General features: G+C 45.3%; 1 protein-coding gene across 1 annotated transcript; it reads left to right on the top strand.

Moving 5' to 3' along the window:
• Positions 1-641: 641 nt before the first annotated feature.
• Positions 642-1,320, top strand: DEFB136 (defensin beta 136). Its single transcript, XM_019440570.1, has 2 exons — positions 642-696; positions 1,148-1,320. Exons 1-2 carry the CDS (start codon positions 642-644, stop codon positions 1,318-1,320), a joined length of 228 nt encoding a protein of 75 aa, XP_019296115.1.
• Positions 1,321-19,287: the final 17,967 nt, after the last annotated feature.

Here is a 19,287-nt window from a genome sequence, read left to right as displayed (position 1 = left end):
GCAGCCATTTGGAAAACAAAGCCCTTGGTGAACTTTCCTGGGTGACACATTCCCTATACCATCTGCCTCAGCCAGGTGAATAAATCTGCTGCCCAAAGAGAAGCATACCCCTTCTCTGTTATGTCTGAGTACCTACCTAACTCTTGGTCAGACCAACAGTTGACACCTTAAGACTCTTTATTTCTGGAAACACAGCAAGATCTTGCTCACATCCTTTGTGATCTTAAGTTAAGCCCGTGTTCATAACATTGCTTCCCTTGTCTCCTGTGTTCTCAATGGGACTCCCAAGGAAAGGAGAAACAAAGTAGAAAGAGAGTAGACATTTTCCCTGCCATTTTTCTATCACTACACATATGAAGTTATAGGATAAATATTTGGGCCTGGGTATGAGGATGCCTGGTCTCGGATCCTGTTTGGCCTTGACTGAGTTCCTTCTTTTCCCACGATTGGTAAAAGAGGAAGTAGCAAAGACAGGACCAGGAACTTTTCTTCCTCTAAGCCTGAAGAAGCCTGTCTCCCCTGAATGCCCTTCCAAGTAGAATGAGGCCAGTGCCCAGCCCCACCCAACTTTGCCCAGCTCTATAAAGGAAGCTTCCAGGCAGCCACCCCCAGAATGTTCCAGCTCTGTGCCCTCATCAGCAATGAGGCACTCTCTCATTGGGTTACTCTTCCTCCTGGTAATCTCACTGCCTTCAGGTAAGATGATGGGTATAGGTCTGATCATGAAAATGGGGGTCTTCCAAGAACACAGGTATTTAAAATCCCCTTTGGGCATAAGACCAGCAGGGGGACGCCAATATCAGACGGATCAGCAAGCCAAGGATGGGAATTAAGTTAGTGGTCTTCAGTGTCTGCCCCACTCATCGGTTGCCACATCCTGAAAGCCTACCCAAGCTCGACAGAGTGAGGCCAACTTCATACCACACATGTCACCGTTCAGCTATCCAAATTCCTATTTCCTTCCAACTTCCTCTGATGAGCCTTAGACATGGTGGCCCTCACTGAGAGATGACAGGAGGTGAGAGGACAGAAGGTAAAAGTTAAATTGCAAAGTAATAGGCCCCCCACCAGGAAGAGAGGGGCAGGTCTAGGATTTCTCCCAGCCTCAGAAGTCTGATTTTTCTTTTCCATTCTTTTTTTCCTTCAGGGAATGGATTGTTTGGACATGATGGAATACAAATTCGTACTTGCACTGCGCTCAAAGGCAAGTGCTTCTTCGGTTGCAGAGTGGGATGGACGTGGGTTTCATTCTGTCACAACATATTGTCTTGTTGTGTAAAAATGTTGAAAAATAATCCTCCCCAGGTCGATGAGTATTGACCCTCACCTCATGGATCCAATTAAAAGGCTATATGAATAGCTAAAAGGATAAAATCTACACTCTGTGTGTAAGGATCATTAATGAGCCATGGGTAGCAAATGAGAGGCAGATTCTCACGAACTGACTGGCAAAATTCCAGAAGTATTTTGTAAAGGGGCACTGGGGCAAAATGCATCTCCTATTTTTTTTTCCACCCTCCCGTCTCCAATCACTAATTCCTATTTCCAATTTAGATTCAGTTGATTAACACATGGCTACCGGCCCAAGGATATGATGTATGCTGGGCTCAATAACAATAGCTTACTGTGTGCCAGTCACACTTTTAAGTGGTTTACATCTACTAAATCACTTAATTCTCACAACAAAATCAACTTTTTTCTCCAGTTTTGTAGATGAAGGAATTTTTCAAGGTCACACAACCAGTAAGAGTTAGTTAGTACTGGGTTTGAACCCAGACAGTCTTGAGCCAGTGTCTTTACTGTTAATCTATACCACCTCTCAATTGCTAAGCGTAGGAATCTAACTGGAAGTATTAATTGTAGTTTGTAGTGATTGTAGGTTGTAATCCAATGAGGAGTCAAGAATCCAAGTAGATCCATGGAACAGCAAGCCCCTCAAAATTCTTCCTGTGGCTTAAAGCTGTAACGTTCCTGGCTGCTACATTGCATTTGTGGCTCTACTCAGTAGCTCTGATGCATCAAGATCAATGTTGCCCTAAGATTCCACACACCAACCATCACTTCGCCAACTGCTGGGGTGGAAGCAATGAGCCATACAGACCCACACAAAACTCCCAGCTGTCAGTGGGACAGCCTTGCTCCAGCAGCATCTCTTCACCACCCCTCCAGTGCCCCCTCCCCCAGGGGCAGAGGTCACAGATCTTCGTGGAGATCCTTGTCATTAGCTGCTCAGGAAAAAGAACACCAGCTGAGTCTCGGGGTTTCCCTTCTCCAAGGATGTGCCTGAAGGAACACATCTGAGTCTCCACACTGGAAAGCTAGGCAGGGCTTCATTCTTTCTGGAAGTCCTGCCTGCTCGGGCTCTCCCATCTTAATCCTCAACATTCCAGCAAAAAAGAAAAACCAGAAATCATCAGTAGTCCTCAGGGCTAGCTTGCCAGGGCATCTATATTTTAGCTAGCCTTTTTTTGTTTTTTGAAGTTTATTCATTTGTTTTGAAAGAAAGAGCACATACAAGTAGGGGAGGGGTGGGGGTGGGGGGGTGGAGAATCCCAAGCAGGCTCTGCACTCACAGTGCAGAGCCTGATGTGGGGCTCAAAACATAAAAGCAGGAAATAAAAAGAGAAATCTGGGTGAAGGGAGAAAGCAAATATTCCTTCATCAGATTTCAGAAGGGTCCACAACCCAAAATAAAGGCTAAAGATCTCTACCCTTTTCTTGTGGTTCCCCAAATCATGATTATATCAGCCTGGGGTGAGATACGGCTCTAACTTTGACAACGGGATGCAAGAAACACTCATCACTGTCTTTGATGCTCTTCAGTGCAGCTTGGACGAGACTGGAACGTTCAGTTATTCTTGCTGAAAGCCCACATATGAAATAAAGAAGAGGACTGAATTATCACACATAAAAGCCATTTTGTACTCACCTTGTGGCTCCATGGGTAAAACCCTAGAGATAGTGGCCATCCTCTCTGAGGAAGCCAAAACTGTTCATCTGTGTTCTCCATATCACAGGGCAGCCATGCAGAAAGTCCAGGATTTAGGCTTAGCAATCAGACATCTGTCTCACTACATGGGCGCCATCGGGAAACTTGTTGCTTCTAGTGCAACAGGTTGTTTCAGGACCCTACTCCAGCAGAGTGACCGGAGAGGGCCCCTTCATTTATGGCCACCTTCCAAGCCTTTTCTGTGAGGTCCAGCTCTAGTGCATTCCCCTTAAGCTTAAGAATGTCCAGAGTGAATGCGTGTTACTGGAAATCAAGAAATCTGAAGGACACTGAGAACGTTTACCAATACCTTATCGTACAGTTGTTTTAACATTATCTGAGGTAATTGATGGCAAGTATGTAACATGCTTGGCAATGTGTCATCTGGCTTCACTATCCTGGCAGGGTGTTAGGTTGGGGTACATAAAAGGAAGGATTTTGCTGCCCCTGGGGAAAGGCATGGAAGACAAATAGCACTCCTGCCCCCGAATTCTACCCATACACTGTGAAGCCAGCACAGCCGTGGCAGTAGGAATCAAAACAGTATCCATTGACACACGCAAAGGGAAAGCAGAATCTCAGGGACAATCAGAACCCCCTCCCGACACCATCGCCTTAGTATAAATTTCTTTCTTCAGAATCAGACTTGGAGGTCTAAAGTTTTGGCTACGTTTTCGGTCCAGGTCTGCCGTAACAAATTACCATAAACTGTGTGGCTTAAAACACCAGAAATTTATTTTCTCACAGGTCTAGAGGCAAGAAAGTTGAAAATCAAGGTATTAGCAGGGCCACGTTCGTTCCCTCTGAAGATTCTAGAGAAAAATCGTTTTTTGTCTTTTCCTAGGTCTGGTGGTTATTGGCAATCCTTGGCTCTCTTTGGCTTAGAGCTACATCACTTCTTCTTCCTCATCTGTGAGGGTCTCTGTATCTTGACATGGCGTTCTATAAGGACACCAGCCATTGGATTTAGGGCTGACTCTAATCCAGTATGACCTCGTCTCAACTAGTTACATCTACAAAGACCTTATTTCCAAATAAGGTCATATTTTGAAGTTCCAAGTGGACAGAATTTGGAGAGGAACACTAGACAACCCAGCACAAGCTATAAAAGGGGGGGTTTGCATTTTCTTTGGGGTGGGTAGAGTCTCTACTCACATCTGTTTAAACACAAAGAGGGGAGCTTAAGTCTAGGAAAGGGTTTGCAAACCAATCAACCTTTTCTGTGAAAACCAACATTTTTCCTCTTACTGAACATTCCCAGCCTCCCCCTGGAGAATACACAAAAAAGGATTAGGCAGGCCCTAGCCCCAAATGCTCAGAGATTGTTTAGAGGGAGAGAAGCATAAATAATCACAAGTTGGCAGAGTTTATGGTAATCCATGATGTGACCTGCAGGCTTTCCTATGACACAAGAAGCTTTTATTCCCCAGCCTTTTCCAGGTATAATTGACAATTTAAAAGTGTACGTGTTTAAGGTATGCAACTTGATGATTTAATATACATTATGAAACAATAACTATAATCAAGCTAATACACATCTATCACCTCGCATAGTTACGTGTGTGTGTGTGTGTGTGTGTGTGTGTGTGATGAAAACACTTAAGATCCACCCTCTTAGGTTCCTCAAAAAATTAAAAACAGACCTACCCTATGACCCAGCAATAGCACTGCTAGGAATTTACCCAAGAGATACAGGAGTACTGATGCATAAGGGTACTTGTACCCCAATGTTTATAGCAGCACTCTCAACAATAGCCAAATTATGGAAAGAGCCTAAATGTCCATCAACTGATGAATGGATAAAAAAATTGTGGTTTATATACACAATGGAGTACTACGTGGCAATGAGAAAGAACGAAATATGGCCCTTTGTAGCAACATAGATGGAACTGGAGAGTGTGATGCTAAGTGAAATAAGCCATACAGAGAAAGACAGATACCATACATTTTCACTTCTATGTGGATCCTGAGAAACTTAACAGAAACCCATGGGGGAGGGGAAGGAAAAAAAAAAAAAAGAGGTTAGAGTGGGAGAGAGCCAAAGCATAAGAGACTCTTAAAAACTGAGAACAAACTGAGGGTTGATGGGGGGTGGGAGGGAGGGGAGGGTGGGTGATGGGTATTGAGGAGGGCACCTTTTGGGATGAGCACTGGGTGTTGTATGGAAACCAATTTGACAATAAATTTCATATATTGAAAAAAAAAAAGATCCACCTCTTAGCAAATTTCAGGTGTACAAACCATATTGCTGACACATGAAGCTTTGAAGTCCAAGTGGAGCTCAGCTAGAGGGTATATTGCCAATCTGGTATGCTTCATTGGAAGATTGGAAGCATAGAAAAAATTACTTAAAAATAAAAATAAAAACAGAAGAGACTCATAAATATGGAGAACAAACAGAGGGTTACTGGAGTGGTTCTGGGAGGGGGATGGGCTAAATGGGTAAGCGGCACTAAGGAATCTACTCCTGAAATCATTGTTTCACCATATGCTAACTAATTTGGATGTAAATTTTAAAAAATAAAAAATAAAATTTTAAAAAATAAAAATAAAAATAAACTAGTCCATGCAGAGACAGCTAACCCAGCCGGAATAACAGTAGAAAGTACATCTCCCATTCTGGCCTCCCACTTGGGCTGTCTCTCCGTAAGTCACATTTTTTTTTTAATTTTTTAACATTTTATTTATTTTTGAGAGACAGAGAGAGACAGAGCATGAGCAGGGAAGGGGAAGACAGAGATGGAGACCAAATCTGAAGCAGGCTCCAGGCTCTGAGCTGTCAGCACAGAGCCCATTGCGGGGCTCAAACCCACGAACCGTGAGATCATGACCTGAACCGAAGTCAGAGGGTCTCTCTGACCCTCTCCCGCTCATCCTTTCTCTCTCTCTCTCTCAAAATAAATAAACTTTTAAAAATAAATAAATATGCGATAGTTTTATTGATTCAAAAAAAATCTTCCTTATAAACACTACTCTTGATCATCCTGTGCAATTCTGAGTTATATTTATTTCCTTCAGGGCAAGAACAAAGCATCCCAAAATGCAAAAATCCGTTCATATTTTTTTTTGTATTCACTTATTCATCTAACAAGTAGATAATTCATGGCTACTATGTAAACAGGCACCAAAAGCTGTTGGGGGGGGGGGGGGGAGAGGGGGATGTAATCTCTGTACTTTTTGAGTCTATAGCATAGTAGAAGTCATAAACCAAAAGTAAATAAACAACCACATCAATAATCACAAACTGGCAACTGCACTGAAGGGAGGGTGGAGGGTTACACTAATATATATGTATATGTGTGTACATGTATACAGATGTGCATATATGTACTACACAGCCCCGAAAACCACACCCGGATCAAGATATAGGATATTTCCATCGCCCCCAGAAGATTCCCACATGCCCCTTCTCAATTACCCCATCAGGCCGGAGCACCTAGGTGGCTCAGTTAAGCATCTGACTCTTGGTTTCAGCTCAGGTCATGATCTCATGGTTCACGGGATAGAGCTCTGTGTCAGGCTCCACACTGAGAGGAGTCTGCTTGAGATTCTCTCTCTCCCTCTCCCTCTGTCCCTCCCCAGCTCCCTCATGCTCGCCCTCTCTCTCCCTCTCTCTCAAAATAAATAAATACACTTAAAAATAAATAAATAAAATCCAATTGTTCCCACTGTTTCTGTCAGACACTCAAGGCCTTGGCCAGCTCTTCTTTCCCCTTTTGCTCTGTTTTTTGGGGGTTTTGTTTTGGTTTGGTTTTGCTTTTTAGGGTTTTTTGGCAGGCACTGCACAAGCCTTCCTTATGGAGTATGACTCTTTTCTGCCACCAGATGGCAGACTTTGTCTGTTTTTGCTTCTCTGCGGCCTTAAAACTGCGCAGTCCGCGGAGATCACTAGCTGACAGCGCCCCCGTGTCTTCTCCAACGTCCAGCTTGACAATCAGTTCTTTCATTTCCTATGAGCCCCTCATGGTCGGCGCACTGCCCGGCACAGAGTCCGCATTCTATAAAAAAACCAAGTTAACAAGGCAGAGCCTTGTGCTGTGCTGTGATTTCTCCACGCCTCTGTCCACTCTCCAGACAGCTCTGTAATCTGTGTTTACAGAACATGAGAGTTTACAGAAATAAGGCTGTGGCCTTAGCCTCACAGCAAGCGGAAGTCAGAGACCACAAGAAAAAAACCAAGGACCACAGCAATTAGTGTCCTGAGCCAGGAGTGGAGGAGGGATCCGGAGCCGGGTGTGGCTATCCCGGGAGGATGCTCCAGCTCTGACCCAAGGAAGGCAGCCCCCCTGCGTGGGCCAGTGGACAGGCGGGTCTGCTGCTCCAGGCCGCTCATTATCTGAAAATACATACAAACCAATGCCTGTATCTGGAAAGGCCCTCAGAAATCATCTCTACAGATGGGAAAACTGAGGCTCAGAGAGGGGAAGGAACTTGCCCAAAATCACGCTCCTGGAGAGGCCAGAAACCGGGAAAGGCACCAGGTCTCCATGCTCCACACCATGCGTATTTAGGGAAGAGAGACGGCCAAAATGGTGGGCAACAGTTGAATTTTTTTAAACTTTTTTCACCTGTCCCATTTTGCAAAATGCGCATATGATAACTTGTGTAGGACCAGAAAAAAAATGCAAATTAAAAAAAAATTAAATGCAATCTGATGATGATTCAAAGGGACTCAGGTCACTGAAAAGCTAAGAGCCTTTGGAAGCTCTCAGGCCTAGCTCTCCCTCACTCGTCAACACTGCACGAAGCAGAACCCGCAGGTGAGAATGTCAGTGGGGAAGGAAGGGAAGGCCAAGTCTCTAAAGCGCCAGTCTAGTGGTTACAGTTCCTGTTTTCACCACCAGAGGGCGCAGCGTGCCTGTTTTTCACGCTACAGCAGGCGGCGAAATTGTCCACTATTCTCTCTCATCCAGTGGCTCTTTACCAGGCCGAGACGACCACTCTCTCCACTTTTCCATTTACAGTTGGCAGTTTTCAACAACATGTGTAAGAGACAGAAACCTGGAAAAATGTGAATGTGGTTATAAACCTCACATCATACACTAGACGAAAATGTACACGGTTTGGGGTGGGGGAGGGTGGGACGGGAAGAGGAACATATTTATTCCAGTTTTGTAAAGGAAATCCACTTCTGACTGTTTAAGAGATGGAAACATTAGCAAAGATAAGCTGATAAGATGTATCAATTGGAGGTGAAGGGCTAACCCTTGTACCTAAAAGTATATAAAAGGAAAGAAACTAATTTGGAAAACAAGGGGTGTGAAAAACGAATATAATGGAGAGTCAGTGAATTGAATAGCCCTGAAAAGTTCAGATTTGGATGTAACTTACTAGCTGACGTGTCACTTACCAGCTGAGTGATATGAGGAAAAGCATTCAAGTGCAGTTACTCATCTGTAAATGGAAAATAATAATCACGCAAGAGGCCAGAAATAATGTGGTTAGCACAATGTCTGGCACATCACGTGATTTCGAGAGACGTTGGGTACATCTGAATCTCTTAGTTAATAATAAGAATCCAGGGGCGTCTGGGTGGCTCAGTCGGTTGGGCGGCCGACTTCGGCTCAGGTCATGATCTCGCGGTCCGTGAGTTTGAGCCCCGCGTCGGGCTCTGTGCTGACAGCTCAAAGCCTGGAGCCTGTTTCGGATTCTGTGTCTCCCTCTCTCTGACCCTCCCCCATTCATGCTCTGTCTCTATCTCAAAAATAAATAAAGGTTAAGAAAAAAAAATTAAAAAAAAAAAAAATCCATGGCAAAAATCAGGTCTATACCTGGATTCTATTTAACAAGAGGTCAAAGGAGACATGTTCCAAGGTACATGGTGAGTGTTTTTCTCCATAATATTTTTTTTAATAAAAACTTTTTTAATGTTTATTTTTGAGACAGAGAGAGAAATAGAGAATGAGTGGGAGAGGGGCAGAGAGAGAGGGAGACACAGAATCTGAAGCAGGCTCCAGGCTCTGAGCTGTCAGCACAGAGCCCGATGTGGGGCCCAAACTCACAAACTTCGAGATCATAACCTGAGCCGAAGTCAGATGCTTAACTGACTGAACCACCCAGGCACCCCCTCCATAATATTTCTAATCTTCAAAGCAATCTCGTCAGATGGTTATCTTTTTTTTAAGTTTGCCAGTACAAGCAACAACTAGCTAAAAGATAAAATGAAAGAAAAGACTCTACTTAAAATAGCAAACAAAAAGTAAAATATGTAAAAGTAAACTTAACAAGGAATGAGCAAATACTTACATGAAGTTACAATTGACCCTTGAGCAACAGGGGAGGTGTGAGGGTGGGGAGGTAGGGGTGCCCTCCACTGCTCAGCCAAAAATCTTAGTAGAATTTTTGACTTCCCAAAAATTTAACTGCTAATGGCCTACTGTGGCCCCGAAGCCGTGCCAATGACATAAATGGTTGATTAAAACATATTTTGTATGATGTATGTACCATGTACTGTATTCCCAGAATAAAGTAAACTAGAGAAAAGATATTGTCAAGAAAATGATAAGAGGGGCACCTGGGTGGCTCAGTGGGTTAAGCATCTGACTTAGGCTCAGGTTATGATCTCACAGCCTGTGAGTTCAAGCCCAAAATTAGGCTCTGAGCTGTCAGTACAGCCTGCTTCAGATTCTGTGTCTCCCTCTCTCTCTGCCCCTCCCTTGCTCACACTCTGTCTCTCTCTCTCAAAAGTAAATAAACATTAAAAAAAAAAAGAAAAGAAAATGATAAGAGAGGGGCGCCTGGGTAGTTCATTGGTTGGGCATCAGACTCTTGGTTTTGGCCCAGGTAATATATGATCTCACAGTTCATGGGTTCGAGCTCCCCATCGGGCTCTGTGCTGCCCGTGTGGAGCCTGCCTGGGATTCTCTGTCTCTCCCTCTCTCTGCCCCTCCCACATTCTCTCTCTCTCTCTCAAAATAAATAAACTTTTTTAAAAATTTTGTTTAAAAAGATAATGATAAGAGAAAATACATTTATAGTTCTGTATTTATAAAAAAAAAAAAAAATCCACATCTAGATGGGCCCACTTGGTTCAAATCCGTGTTGTTCAAGATGGGGGGAGGGTCAAGTGCACTTTAAACCTTTGTGGAGGGATCCAGAAGACTTGAACAAATGGGAAGTTTCACCATGTTCTTAGATAAGAAGTTTCAATAGGACAAACATGGCAATTCTCCCTGTTAACCTATAAATTGCGTGTGACCTTTTAAAAAATATCCAAAAGCTTAGAATCAGACAAGCTAGTTGCAAGTCTCATAGGAAAACATTTGAAAGTAAGGATCTCATGAGAAACTCTGAAGGTGAAGAGTATTGACAAGTATCCTTTCTGGATGTTAAAACCTATTTATTACTTAGTCTCAATGATTAAAACAGTGTGATAAGGAAACAAATGACTAGACAGATCACTGAAGTCAAGACACAGACCCAATAAAAATGAGCATTTAGAAAGGATACAGAAGCCATCGAATCAAAGGTTATTCAATAGTGTTCGGAAAACTCCATCCTTCCTTCATACACTGTACTAGGATAAATTCCAAACGGATCAAACTTTTAAAGATAATAAGAGAAATCCGGGGCTCCCGGGTGGCTCAGATGGTTAAGTGTCCCACTCTTGACTTCGGCTCAGGTCCTGACCTCACGTTTGTGAGATAGAGCCCAGAGTCTGGTTCTGTGCTGGGCTTGGAGAGAGATTCTCTCTCTCTCCCTCTTTCCCTGTCCCTTTCCGTCAAGCACTCTCTCTCTCTCTCTCTCTCTCTCTCTCCCTCCCTCCCTCCCTCCCTCCGTCCCTCTTTCTCAAAAGAAAAAAAGAGAAAGAGAGAGAAATCCGATACAGAATAATCATTTTATAACCTGTCTACACGTAATAAAGCTCCGGTACTGTTATGAGCTGAATGTTGTACCCCGCCCCAAAATTCGTATGTTGAAATCCCAACCCCCAAGGTGATGGTGTCTGGAAATGGGGCCTTTGGGGTGATTAACTCATAAAGGTGGAGCCCTCATGAGTGGGATCAGTGCCTTTATGAATGTCGGGAGAGAGCTTGCTCCTTTTTCCATGTGAGGTTACGGCTGCCTGCGAGCCCAGACGTGGTCTCTCACCAGATGCTCCTCTGCTCTTGACCTTGGACTTACCAGTCTCCAGGACTGTGAGAGACAAATTTCTGTTGTTTAAGCAACCCAGTCTATAGGATCTTGTTATAGCGACACAGGCAAGATAGACACATGAAAAATAGTGTATGAACTGCATGAAACCAATAATTTCTGCCTGTAAAAGTCAAAACACTAAGCACATAAACTGGGAATGTAATTAGAAAACATAATAACTATGAAATTTTTAGAAGCTGGAGTAAAATTTCCAATTAAAATATTTTAAAATTTTAATAAGACCTTTGAAAGTACTTTTCTGAATATATAGTTTTAATGTCTGTTTGCATATTTCAAACAGTCACAGACACTTAATGATGAGATCCTCAAGTTTTTTTAAAGTCATCATCCATGAGAAACCCTGTTCACAACAAGTGGGTGATAAACAATCGATTTAAACCATGTTTACACTCCGTCAGAAATTTGCAACAATCAAAATCGTGCGTGAAGACTGTATCAGCTCTTCTTTTCTTTAGTTGACAAATATGGTGTGTAACTAGTTTGTAACAGTGAGAGTAGATTTTTGAATCCACATGAGACACTCCAAAAGAATGATGCAGGGGTTGCGGGGTTGGGAGGGGGGAGGGCGGGGTGCCTGGGTGGCTCAGTCAGTTGAGCGTCCAGCTTCCACTCAGGTCATGATCTCACAGTTTGTGTGTTCGAGCCCCGCATCAGGCTCTGTGCTGACAGCTTAGAGCCTGGCGCCTGCTTCGAATTCTGTGTCTCCCTCTGTCTCTGCTCCTCCCCAGCTCATGCTCTCTCTCTCTCCTTCAAAAATAAATAAAAACATTTTTAAAAAATTAAAAAAAAAAGAATGATGCTCAGACCTGTTGAATGTGTGTTTCAAAATAATGCTGAAGCTCTAATGAGAGAATAGTCACCATCAGCTGTCCTGATGCCACTTAAAGAGCATGTCAGCCACAACCAGACAAAAGCAGCTAGAAAACGTGAAGACAGTTCCAGAGCCACTCCCCGGAGGACTGCCCCACCGGGAGCCCTCATCTAAAGCCTTGCTGCCCCATCCTTTAGCAGCCACACCTTGACAAAGTCACCTGGCGCTTGGGGTCCACGCAGCAATCAATGCCGACTCCAGACCGGCCTTCTGGATACAAAGTAACCCTGTCCCCTCTGGGGAAGCCTTCTACCATTTGTGTCAAAAACATTGCCTATCTCTGGCCTTGAAATTTTCTTCACCCAAGAGCGCTGAGCTGCCTTTACAATGCAGTGGAATCTTGAGAATTCCTCCTCCCACCCAAAGAATCCTATTCCTCCCCAGTCCTCCTCCATCCAGCTGCTGGTCGGATCTGGGCTTGGAGTCCTGTTGCTGGATGAGGAAGGCTGCCTGCATTGCAGTCTAGGTCCTCCCCTCTTTTTCCTTCAAGGATCTGAATGCCTTCTTCAAATGTGGCTATATGAATAGCTAAGCTTTCAGGTATAAAAAACTACTATTGTCACAATCTACATAATAAATACCTTTGTAGGGGCGCCTGGGGGGCTCAGTCAGTTAAGCATCTGACTCTTGATTTCAGCTCAGGTCATGACCTTGCTGTTTGTGACACTGAACCCAGCATTGCCTCTGCTGAGCGTGGAACCTGCTTGGGATTCTCTCTCCTCTCTTTCTGCCCTCCCTCACACATGCACTCACTCTCTCTCTCTCTCTTTCTCAAAATAAATAAACTTTGAAAAACTGTTTTAAATAAATAAATGAATGCTTTTGTAAATTTTGATATCCAAGAAAATTAAATCAATTCCTAAATTTAAAAAATGACCCTGGGAAATGACCGGTCAAATGGCATGAGCAGCTCAGATAGCATGAGTAGGTCAGATGGCTGAGACACACCTGAAGAGATGCTCAACTTCACGAGTGGTCAGGGAAAGGCAGATTAAAAAACCACAGTGCGGTACCAAGGCAAATCCACCATAATGGATAGAATTTAAAAGACTGAAAATACCAAGCATTGGTGAAGGATGCAGAGCAACTGATTCTCCCAGTTTTTAAGAAAATGCATAAAAGTGGGGCTCCTGGGTGGTTCAGTTGGTTAAGCAACTGGCTTCAGCTCAGGTCATGATCTCACAGTCCGTGGGTTCAAGCCCTGCATCAGGCTCTGTGCTGACAGCTCATGAGCCTGGAGATGCTTCGGATTCTGTGTCTCCCTCTTTCTCTGCACCAGCACCCCCCGCCCCCGGCTCGCACACTGTCTCTTCTCTCTCTCAAAAATAAATAAATGTTAAAAAAAATTTTTTTCAAAATAATATATAAAAAGAAAATGCATAAAGGTAAAAAAAATAATTATAATAAATAATACATAAGTTTAAAACACACGCGCACAGTAGAAAACTGGCAGCATCTACTAACTCTAAGACTGATTAATAGAGTAACAGAGTAGAGCATAAAGTATATATATATGTATATATAATATGCATATACGTGTGTGTGTGTGTGTGTGTGTGTGTGTGTGTGTGTGTATGACAGAAATTAGGGCATACATCCACCAGAACACATGTATAGGAATGTTCACAGAAGCTTTATTCTTAACCTGCAAGTACCCATCAACAATTAAGTAGACAAATAATTGTGGAATATTAGAATATTTTTAACCACAGAATATCCCCAACACTAAAAAGAATGAACCAGGGAAAGATGGATGAACAGGTGGAGCCAGAGAATTTTCAAGGCAGGAAAATACCCTGTATAATACTGTAATGACAGGGGCTCCTGGGTGGCTCAGTCAGTTAAGCGTCCGGCTCTTGGTTTCGGCTCAGGTTCTGATCTCGTGGCTTTGTGGGTTCAAGCCCCGCATCAGGCTCTGCGATGGCTGTGCAGAGTCTGCTTAGGATTGTCTCTCTCTCCCTCTCTCTCTGCCCCTCCCCTACTCATGCTGTCTCTGTCTCAAAATAAACTTTAAAAAAAAATACTGTAATGACAGATACATACATGTCTTTATAGATTTATCTAAATCCATAGAATGTATAGTACCCAAGGGTAAACTGTATTGTAAACTAGGGACTTGGGGTGATGATGATGTATCAAAGTGGGTTTATCAATTGTAACAAATGTATCCGGCTGGTGGGGGGGGGATGTGTTGATCACCAGGGAGGCTGTGAGTGTGGGGACAGAGTCCTTGGGAACTCTCTGTACCTTCCACTCAATTTTGCTGTTAAACTAAAACTGCTCTAAAATTGTTCTTAAAGAAAGAAAAGAATGAACTGTTGCTACTTACACAATACAGAGTGAGTCTCCCAGGAGTGAAGGTGGGGAAGGGAACCAGATACAAAAGATCAGTGCTTCATGACTCCATTTGCATGAATTTCAAGGACACAGCAAACTAGGACAGAGGTCCTGGTCACAGTTGGGGCGGACGGAGACTGGGGAAGAGCAGAGGGACAGGTCTGTGTCTGGAGCTGGGTGTTGGTTACAAGGGTATATCCATTAGTAAGACTGCATCCATCTGTACATGTAAGATTTCTGAACTCTGTGCTAAACTTTTAATTTCAAAAAATGTATTTGACAGGGGCATCTGGGTGGCTCAGTCAGTTGAACATCCGGCGTTGGCTCAGGTCATGATGTCGTGGTTCATATGTTCAAGTCCTGCATCGGACTCTGTGCTGACAGCTCAGAGCCTGGAGCCTGCTTTGGGTTCTGTGTCTGCCTCTCTCTGCCCCTCCCCCACTCACACTCTGTGTCTCTCTCTCTCTCTGTCTCTCAAAAATAAATAAGCATTAAAAAAATTTTTTATATGTGTGTGACGTTAGGAAGCGTGCCCACATCTCTCTTCATAAAAATGAATCTGAAACCCAAGCTTTGCTGAAGTCCAGAGGCAAACCTCACACACTCCATGGGGCTCCTTCAAAGACAGTGACACAGAGAACAGTGCCTGGAGAGCAGGGCAAAGCGGTTACAGTTTGGAATGTCCTTTCGGTTATTTTTTTCTTCTGTAGAATGGCAGATGGTCAAGAGGAGTGCTCAGATCAGATGATGGATTAAATCATTCACAGTATCAGCTGGACAGAATTTGCAAGAGACTTACAAATTCCCCAATCTCTGACATTCAACCAAACTCTCATTTTCTCTTCCAGATTTGCTAACAATGCACAGACGCTCCTTACCAGTCCTCTGCCCTCCAGGAGGGAGGGAGGACCCTATTCCCACCCCCCCACCACTCCCCCATAATGGGCACTCCCCAGATAAGACTCAGGCTTTCCAACCTGTGGCGCCAGCCTGGGAAAGGCAGACAGAGCTCGGGCCCTGTGGCCCCTCCGCCAGCTCCCCTCGGCCCTTCCCTTCCCTGGCACCAAAACAGATGACTTCATCTGCGAGACCCAGCTCCTATCTGCTAGTCAGCCTCTCCGGGACCCGGGGCGGGGGGGAGGGATCCTGGAGGCAGAGGACAGCCTGAGCTCTGGTTACTTTGGCACAGGCCGGAGCTCTGTGAAGTGTCAGCAGCAGCCTTCCAATCGGAAGAGCCTCGAACTCATTCTGGGGGTTCCTGCAGCTCTGACCAGCAGTCCCGCTGCATATGGACCCCTCTCCCGGCCCAGCCTCTACCCCCTTCTGTGCCACACATGAACAAGGCAGCTGCAACGGGAAAGCCACCACTCAGCCAGGCGCAGAAGGGCAGGGGGAGTCCCCCCTTGTCCCTCCATATAAAAGTTCCATTATGGGGCACCTGAGTGGCTCAGTCAGTTAAGCATCTGACTCTTCATCTGGTCTCAGGTCACGATCTCACGGTTCCTGGGATCCAGCCCCTCATCGGGCTCTGTGTGGTACTCATGCAGCTCAGGAATTAAAGTCTTAGTCACTGTCCAGTCTCAGTGTCTACTCTCCTGCCCCAGGGCTGTGTGAGCCTATGGGGAGAGCTGTGTGGAGCTCAGGGGAGACCTGCCTGGCCCCAGGAAAATGGCTGTGTCCTCCTGGTCATGTCACTGCGTCGGTGGCTTCACTGCTGGGATCACTGGTCCAGTGCCTCATGGTTGATGCTGGGGATGCTGATTACTTCCCCTGCTGCCAGGGTGAGCCTCGTGTTGTCACCCACAAGGACCGACTGTGGAGCTGAGCTGCTGGCTTCCCACACCCATATGATCTTAAGCAAAGTAAATTACCTCTCTGACCACAGCTGCCTCATCTGTTAAATGGGGATATAATTGCTACCCTCCCTGACCACTGTTGTAAGGACCAAATAAAGTAATAAATTAGTGCTTTGTGCTTGGCGTGTAGCAAACATTCAATACAATGTAATGATACGAGCCTGAAGCTCAGAGCCTGAAGCCTGGAGCCAGCTTTGGATTCTGTGTCGCCCTCTCTCTCTGCCCCTCCCATGCTTATGCTCCGTCTGTCTCTCAAAAATAAATAAAACGTTAACAAAAAATAAATTAAAAAAAGAGTCTGATGCTTAATTATTACTCGAGTCTGTCTGGTGTTGGTGGTCTCTGATGTGGTGGTCAGCTTCTGCCTTGCTCCTTCAGCCCCCAACAGGCTGGGCCATCTTTTAGGTACATAAACGAAGGCTCCATGACCCCTCTAGGGAGCCCCCAGGCTCTGTCTTAGTGGATTGCAGGACCCACGTGGGCCTTATGCTCTCCTGGGTTCCATCCTCTCCTTCCAGACCAGGACACGTTGTGATTTCTGGCATCTCAACCACCTCCTGACTTCAGAAATTGCTAGATGGAGAAGTGGACTTTGTCAGGCAGACATTTGTCACACATCAGGGGACAATGGCATTGTGCCTCTTCCCCACCTCAGAGGGGAAAGTACCAAAGGGTGGGGAACGTGCCGTCTTAGCAGCTCCCAGATAAATGCTGCACCACCAACCCCCCCACCCCCACCCCCCCAGGCCCTCTCTCGTTCTGCTCACTTCCTATGCCTTTCTGGAAGCACCAGGCCAGTTTACTCTCTTCAATATTTGGGCAGACTCTGAGTGCCTCTTCTTGGCCAGGAGTCACCTCCAGGATAAACCTCCCTCTGAGAGCTTGGATGTGGGACAAGTGTCCAGGGAACAGGAAGGGCCTGGGACTGTAGTTCTCATCCCTTGTGCTCCCAGATTCCACATTCTTAGCCCTCTCCCTATAAATACCTCTGATAGCTTCCTGCATTTTTACAAGGCTTTTTTTATCTTTCCATTTCTTGACTTTAACAAACTTCATCTCCCCCACCATAGTTCCCAATATTAGAAGGGTAACTTTTATGTCTCCATCTTGTGTTTGGCAACACTGAGAAAGAGGAGGGTTTGTTGTCACACAGCTTGTTCCAGAATAGAACCTGGACCTTTCAGTTCCGGTTCTGGAGAGCAGGGCCTGTATCCACCTGGCTGCTCCAAGAGAGGAGGCTTGCTCCCCCGTTTAGGGACAGCTGGGCAGGGCCACAGAGGGCTGGCTTCCAGATTCTGTCTCCAGAAGGCCCGATAGGCACATGTTGGGGTGATAACCATATCACCTAATGCCTACGGAGGGTCTGCCCCATGCTGGGCCCTGTGCAAGCCCTGGGAACACCCAGGCACCTAAATTCCCCCAGACAGTAAGACCCTCCAGGACCAGAGCCTTCGATGAGATACATTTTTTAATTATAATGACAAATGTTATCAAAAGTGCTGGTCAACAGGAAGTGTCACTTTGCTGGCTGCAGTGAAACTGAAACAATATTTTACAGGGCCTTTGGACTCCAAGGTTCAAAACACTTTTTTTTTTTTTAAGTCAACTCCATGCCCCGCATGGAGCTCAACATGGGGCTTGAACTCATGACCCTGAGATCAAGACCTGAGCTAAGATCAAGAGTCTGATGCTTAAGGGGCGCCTGGGTGGCTCGTCGGTTAAGCATCCGACTTCCGCTCAGGTCGTGATCTTGTGGTTTTTGGGTTCAAGTTCCGTGTTGTGCTCTGTGCTGACAGCTCAGAGCCTGAAGCCTGGAGCCAGCTTTGGATTCTGTGTCGCCCTCTCTCTCTGCCCCTCCCATGCTTATGCTCCGTCTGTCTCTCAAAAATAAATAAAACGTTAACAAAAAATAAATTAAAAAAAGAGTCTGATGCTTAACCGATTGAGCCACCCAGGCACCCCCAAGGTTCAAAACACTATAAAACCAGGGCCCAAAAACATTCCAGCTATTCTCCTTGACCCTGACCTCTCATTTCAGACCTCACACCTAGCTTATACTTCTTCTGGATCCAACTCGAATCCCCAGCTCTGTGCTTCGGTTTCTCTCCTGACTTTGGCCCCATTGTTTGCATTCGGCTTTCCCAACATTTGATATTTAACCCTGAATTCCTTTACAGAATTCTGCCTCAGACCCACCTCTCTGATTCTTCCCAGTCCAGACAAGCTCTGGTTAGGACACTCCTAAGCTGTGGCCCCTCACCTCTGAGCACAAGGCCCCAATTATGTGAGTGTGACTGTGGTTAGAATATCAGTGTTCAATAAACAAGAAAGTAAAAGAGTCTGAGGGGTTGAGGTCTCAATCTGACTGGAGAACAAAAGACTCAGACTGTTTCTGTGGAAGAATCCAGTAGCTTTGTCAACTAGTGCTGGCAGTATTAGGCCTCTATACACACACCCAACCCTAAACCTGCCTTCTAGACGAGTTACCCCTCAAGTCCACCCTTAATGTTTCTCTTCCTCTTTTTAACCATATTGCACCCAGATGCTCATCTTGGAAGCTGAATAAGGCATAAATGTGATTTTCCCTGCCTATTCCTTCTGAAGGATGCACACAGGGCCTGGGCCCCATGAGAATGCCCCAGAGAACATCTGGTCTCCTCCACCCAAGGGGCTCTGTCATGTGGTGCCAGCTTGCCAAGCTCCCATGGACATGATGTGCCTGAACCCAGATTTCTCAAGTCCAGAGACCTGGGTTCTTCACTTCCTGGCTGTGTAACCTGGGGGTGAGTCATTCAACCTTTGTAGGCTTCAGGCTCCTCCCTTGTAATGGGTAGGAGAAGCCTTGCTCCACTCCTTCCCAGGCTATGAGGACCAACAGAGACCATTGGCATGAGCCACCCTCATACCCTGGACAGCCCAACAAGGTCTTCAGGTACCCAGAGTCTCAAAGGCCCTGTCAGGCCTCTCCTCCCCAGCCCTGAATCTGGAGACATGGGGCAGTCTACTACTCTGGCCTCAGGTCAGCATGGAGCTGCCCGCCATCTTGAGGGAACAGGTGCCCCCCTCCCATCACTGCT

The sequence above is a fragment of the Panthera pardus genome, unplaced genomic scaffold, assembly GCF_024362965.1.
Source record: "Panthera pardus isolate Hobbes unplaced genomic scaffold, ASM2436296v1 HiC_scaffold_13, whole genome shotgun sequence".
NCBI classification, from domain to species: Eukaryota; Metazoa; Chordata; class Mammalia; order Carnivora; family Felidae; genus Panthera; species Panthera pardus.
The sequence above is the reverse complement of the archived record's forward strand: the minus strand, read 5'-3'. Positions and strand labels throughout refer to the sequence as shown.

Bases quoted from the DNA above. Each gene is read 5' to 3' on its own strand.
- DEFB136 (XM_019440570.1), top strand. From the start codon at position 642: ATGAGGCACTCTCTCATTGGGTTACTCTTCCTCCTGGTAATCTCACTG. The intron at 697-1,147 runs GTAAGATGATGG...TTTTTCCTTCAG, and splicing joins GGTAATCTCACTGCCTTCAG to GGAATGGATTGTTTGGACAT.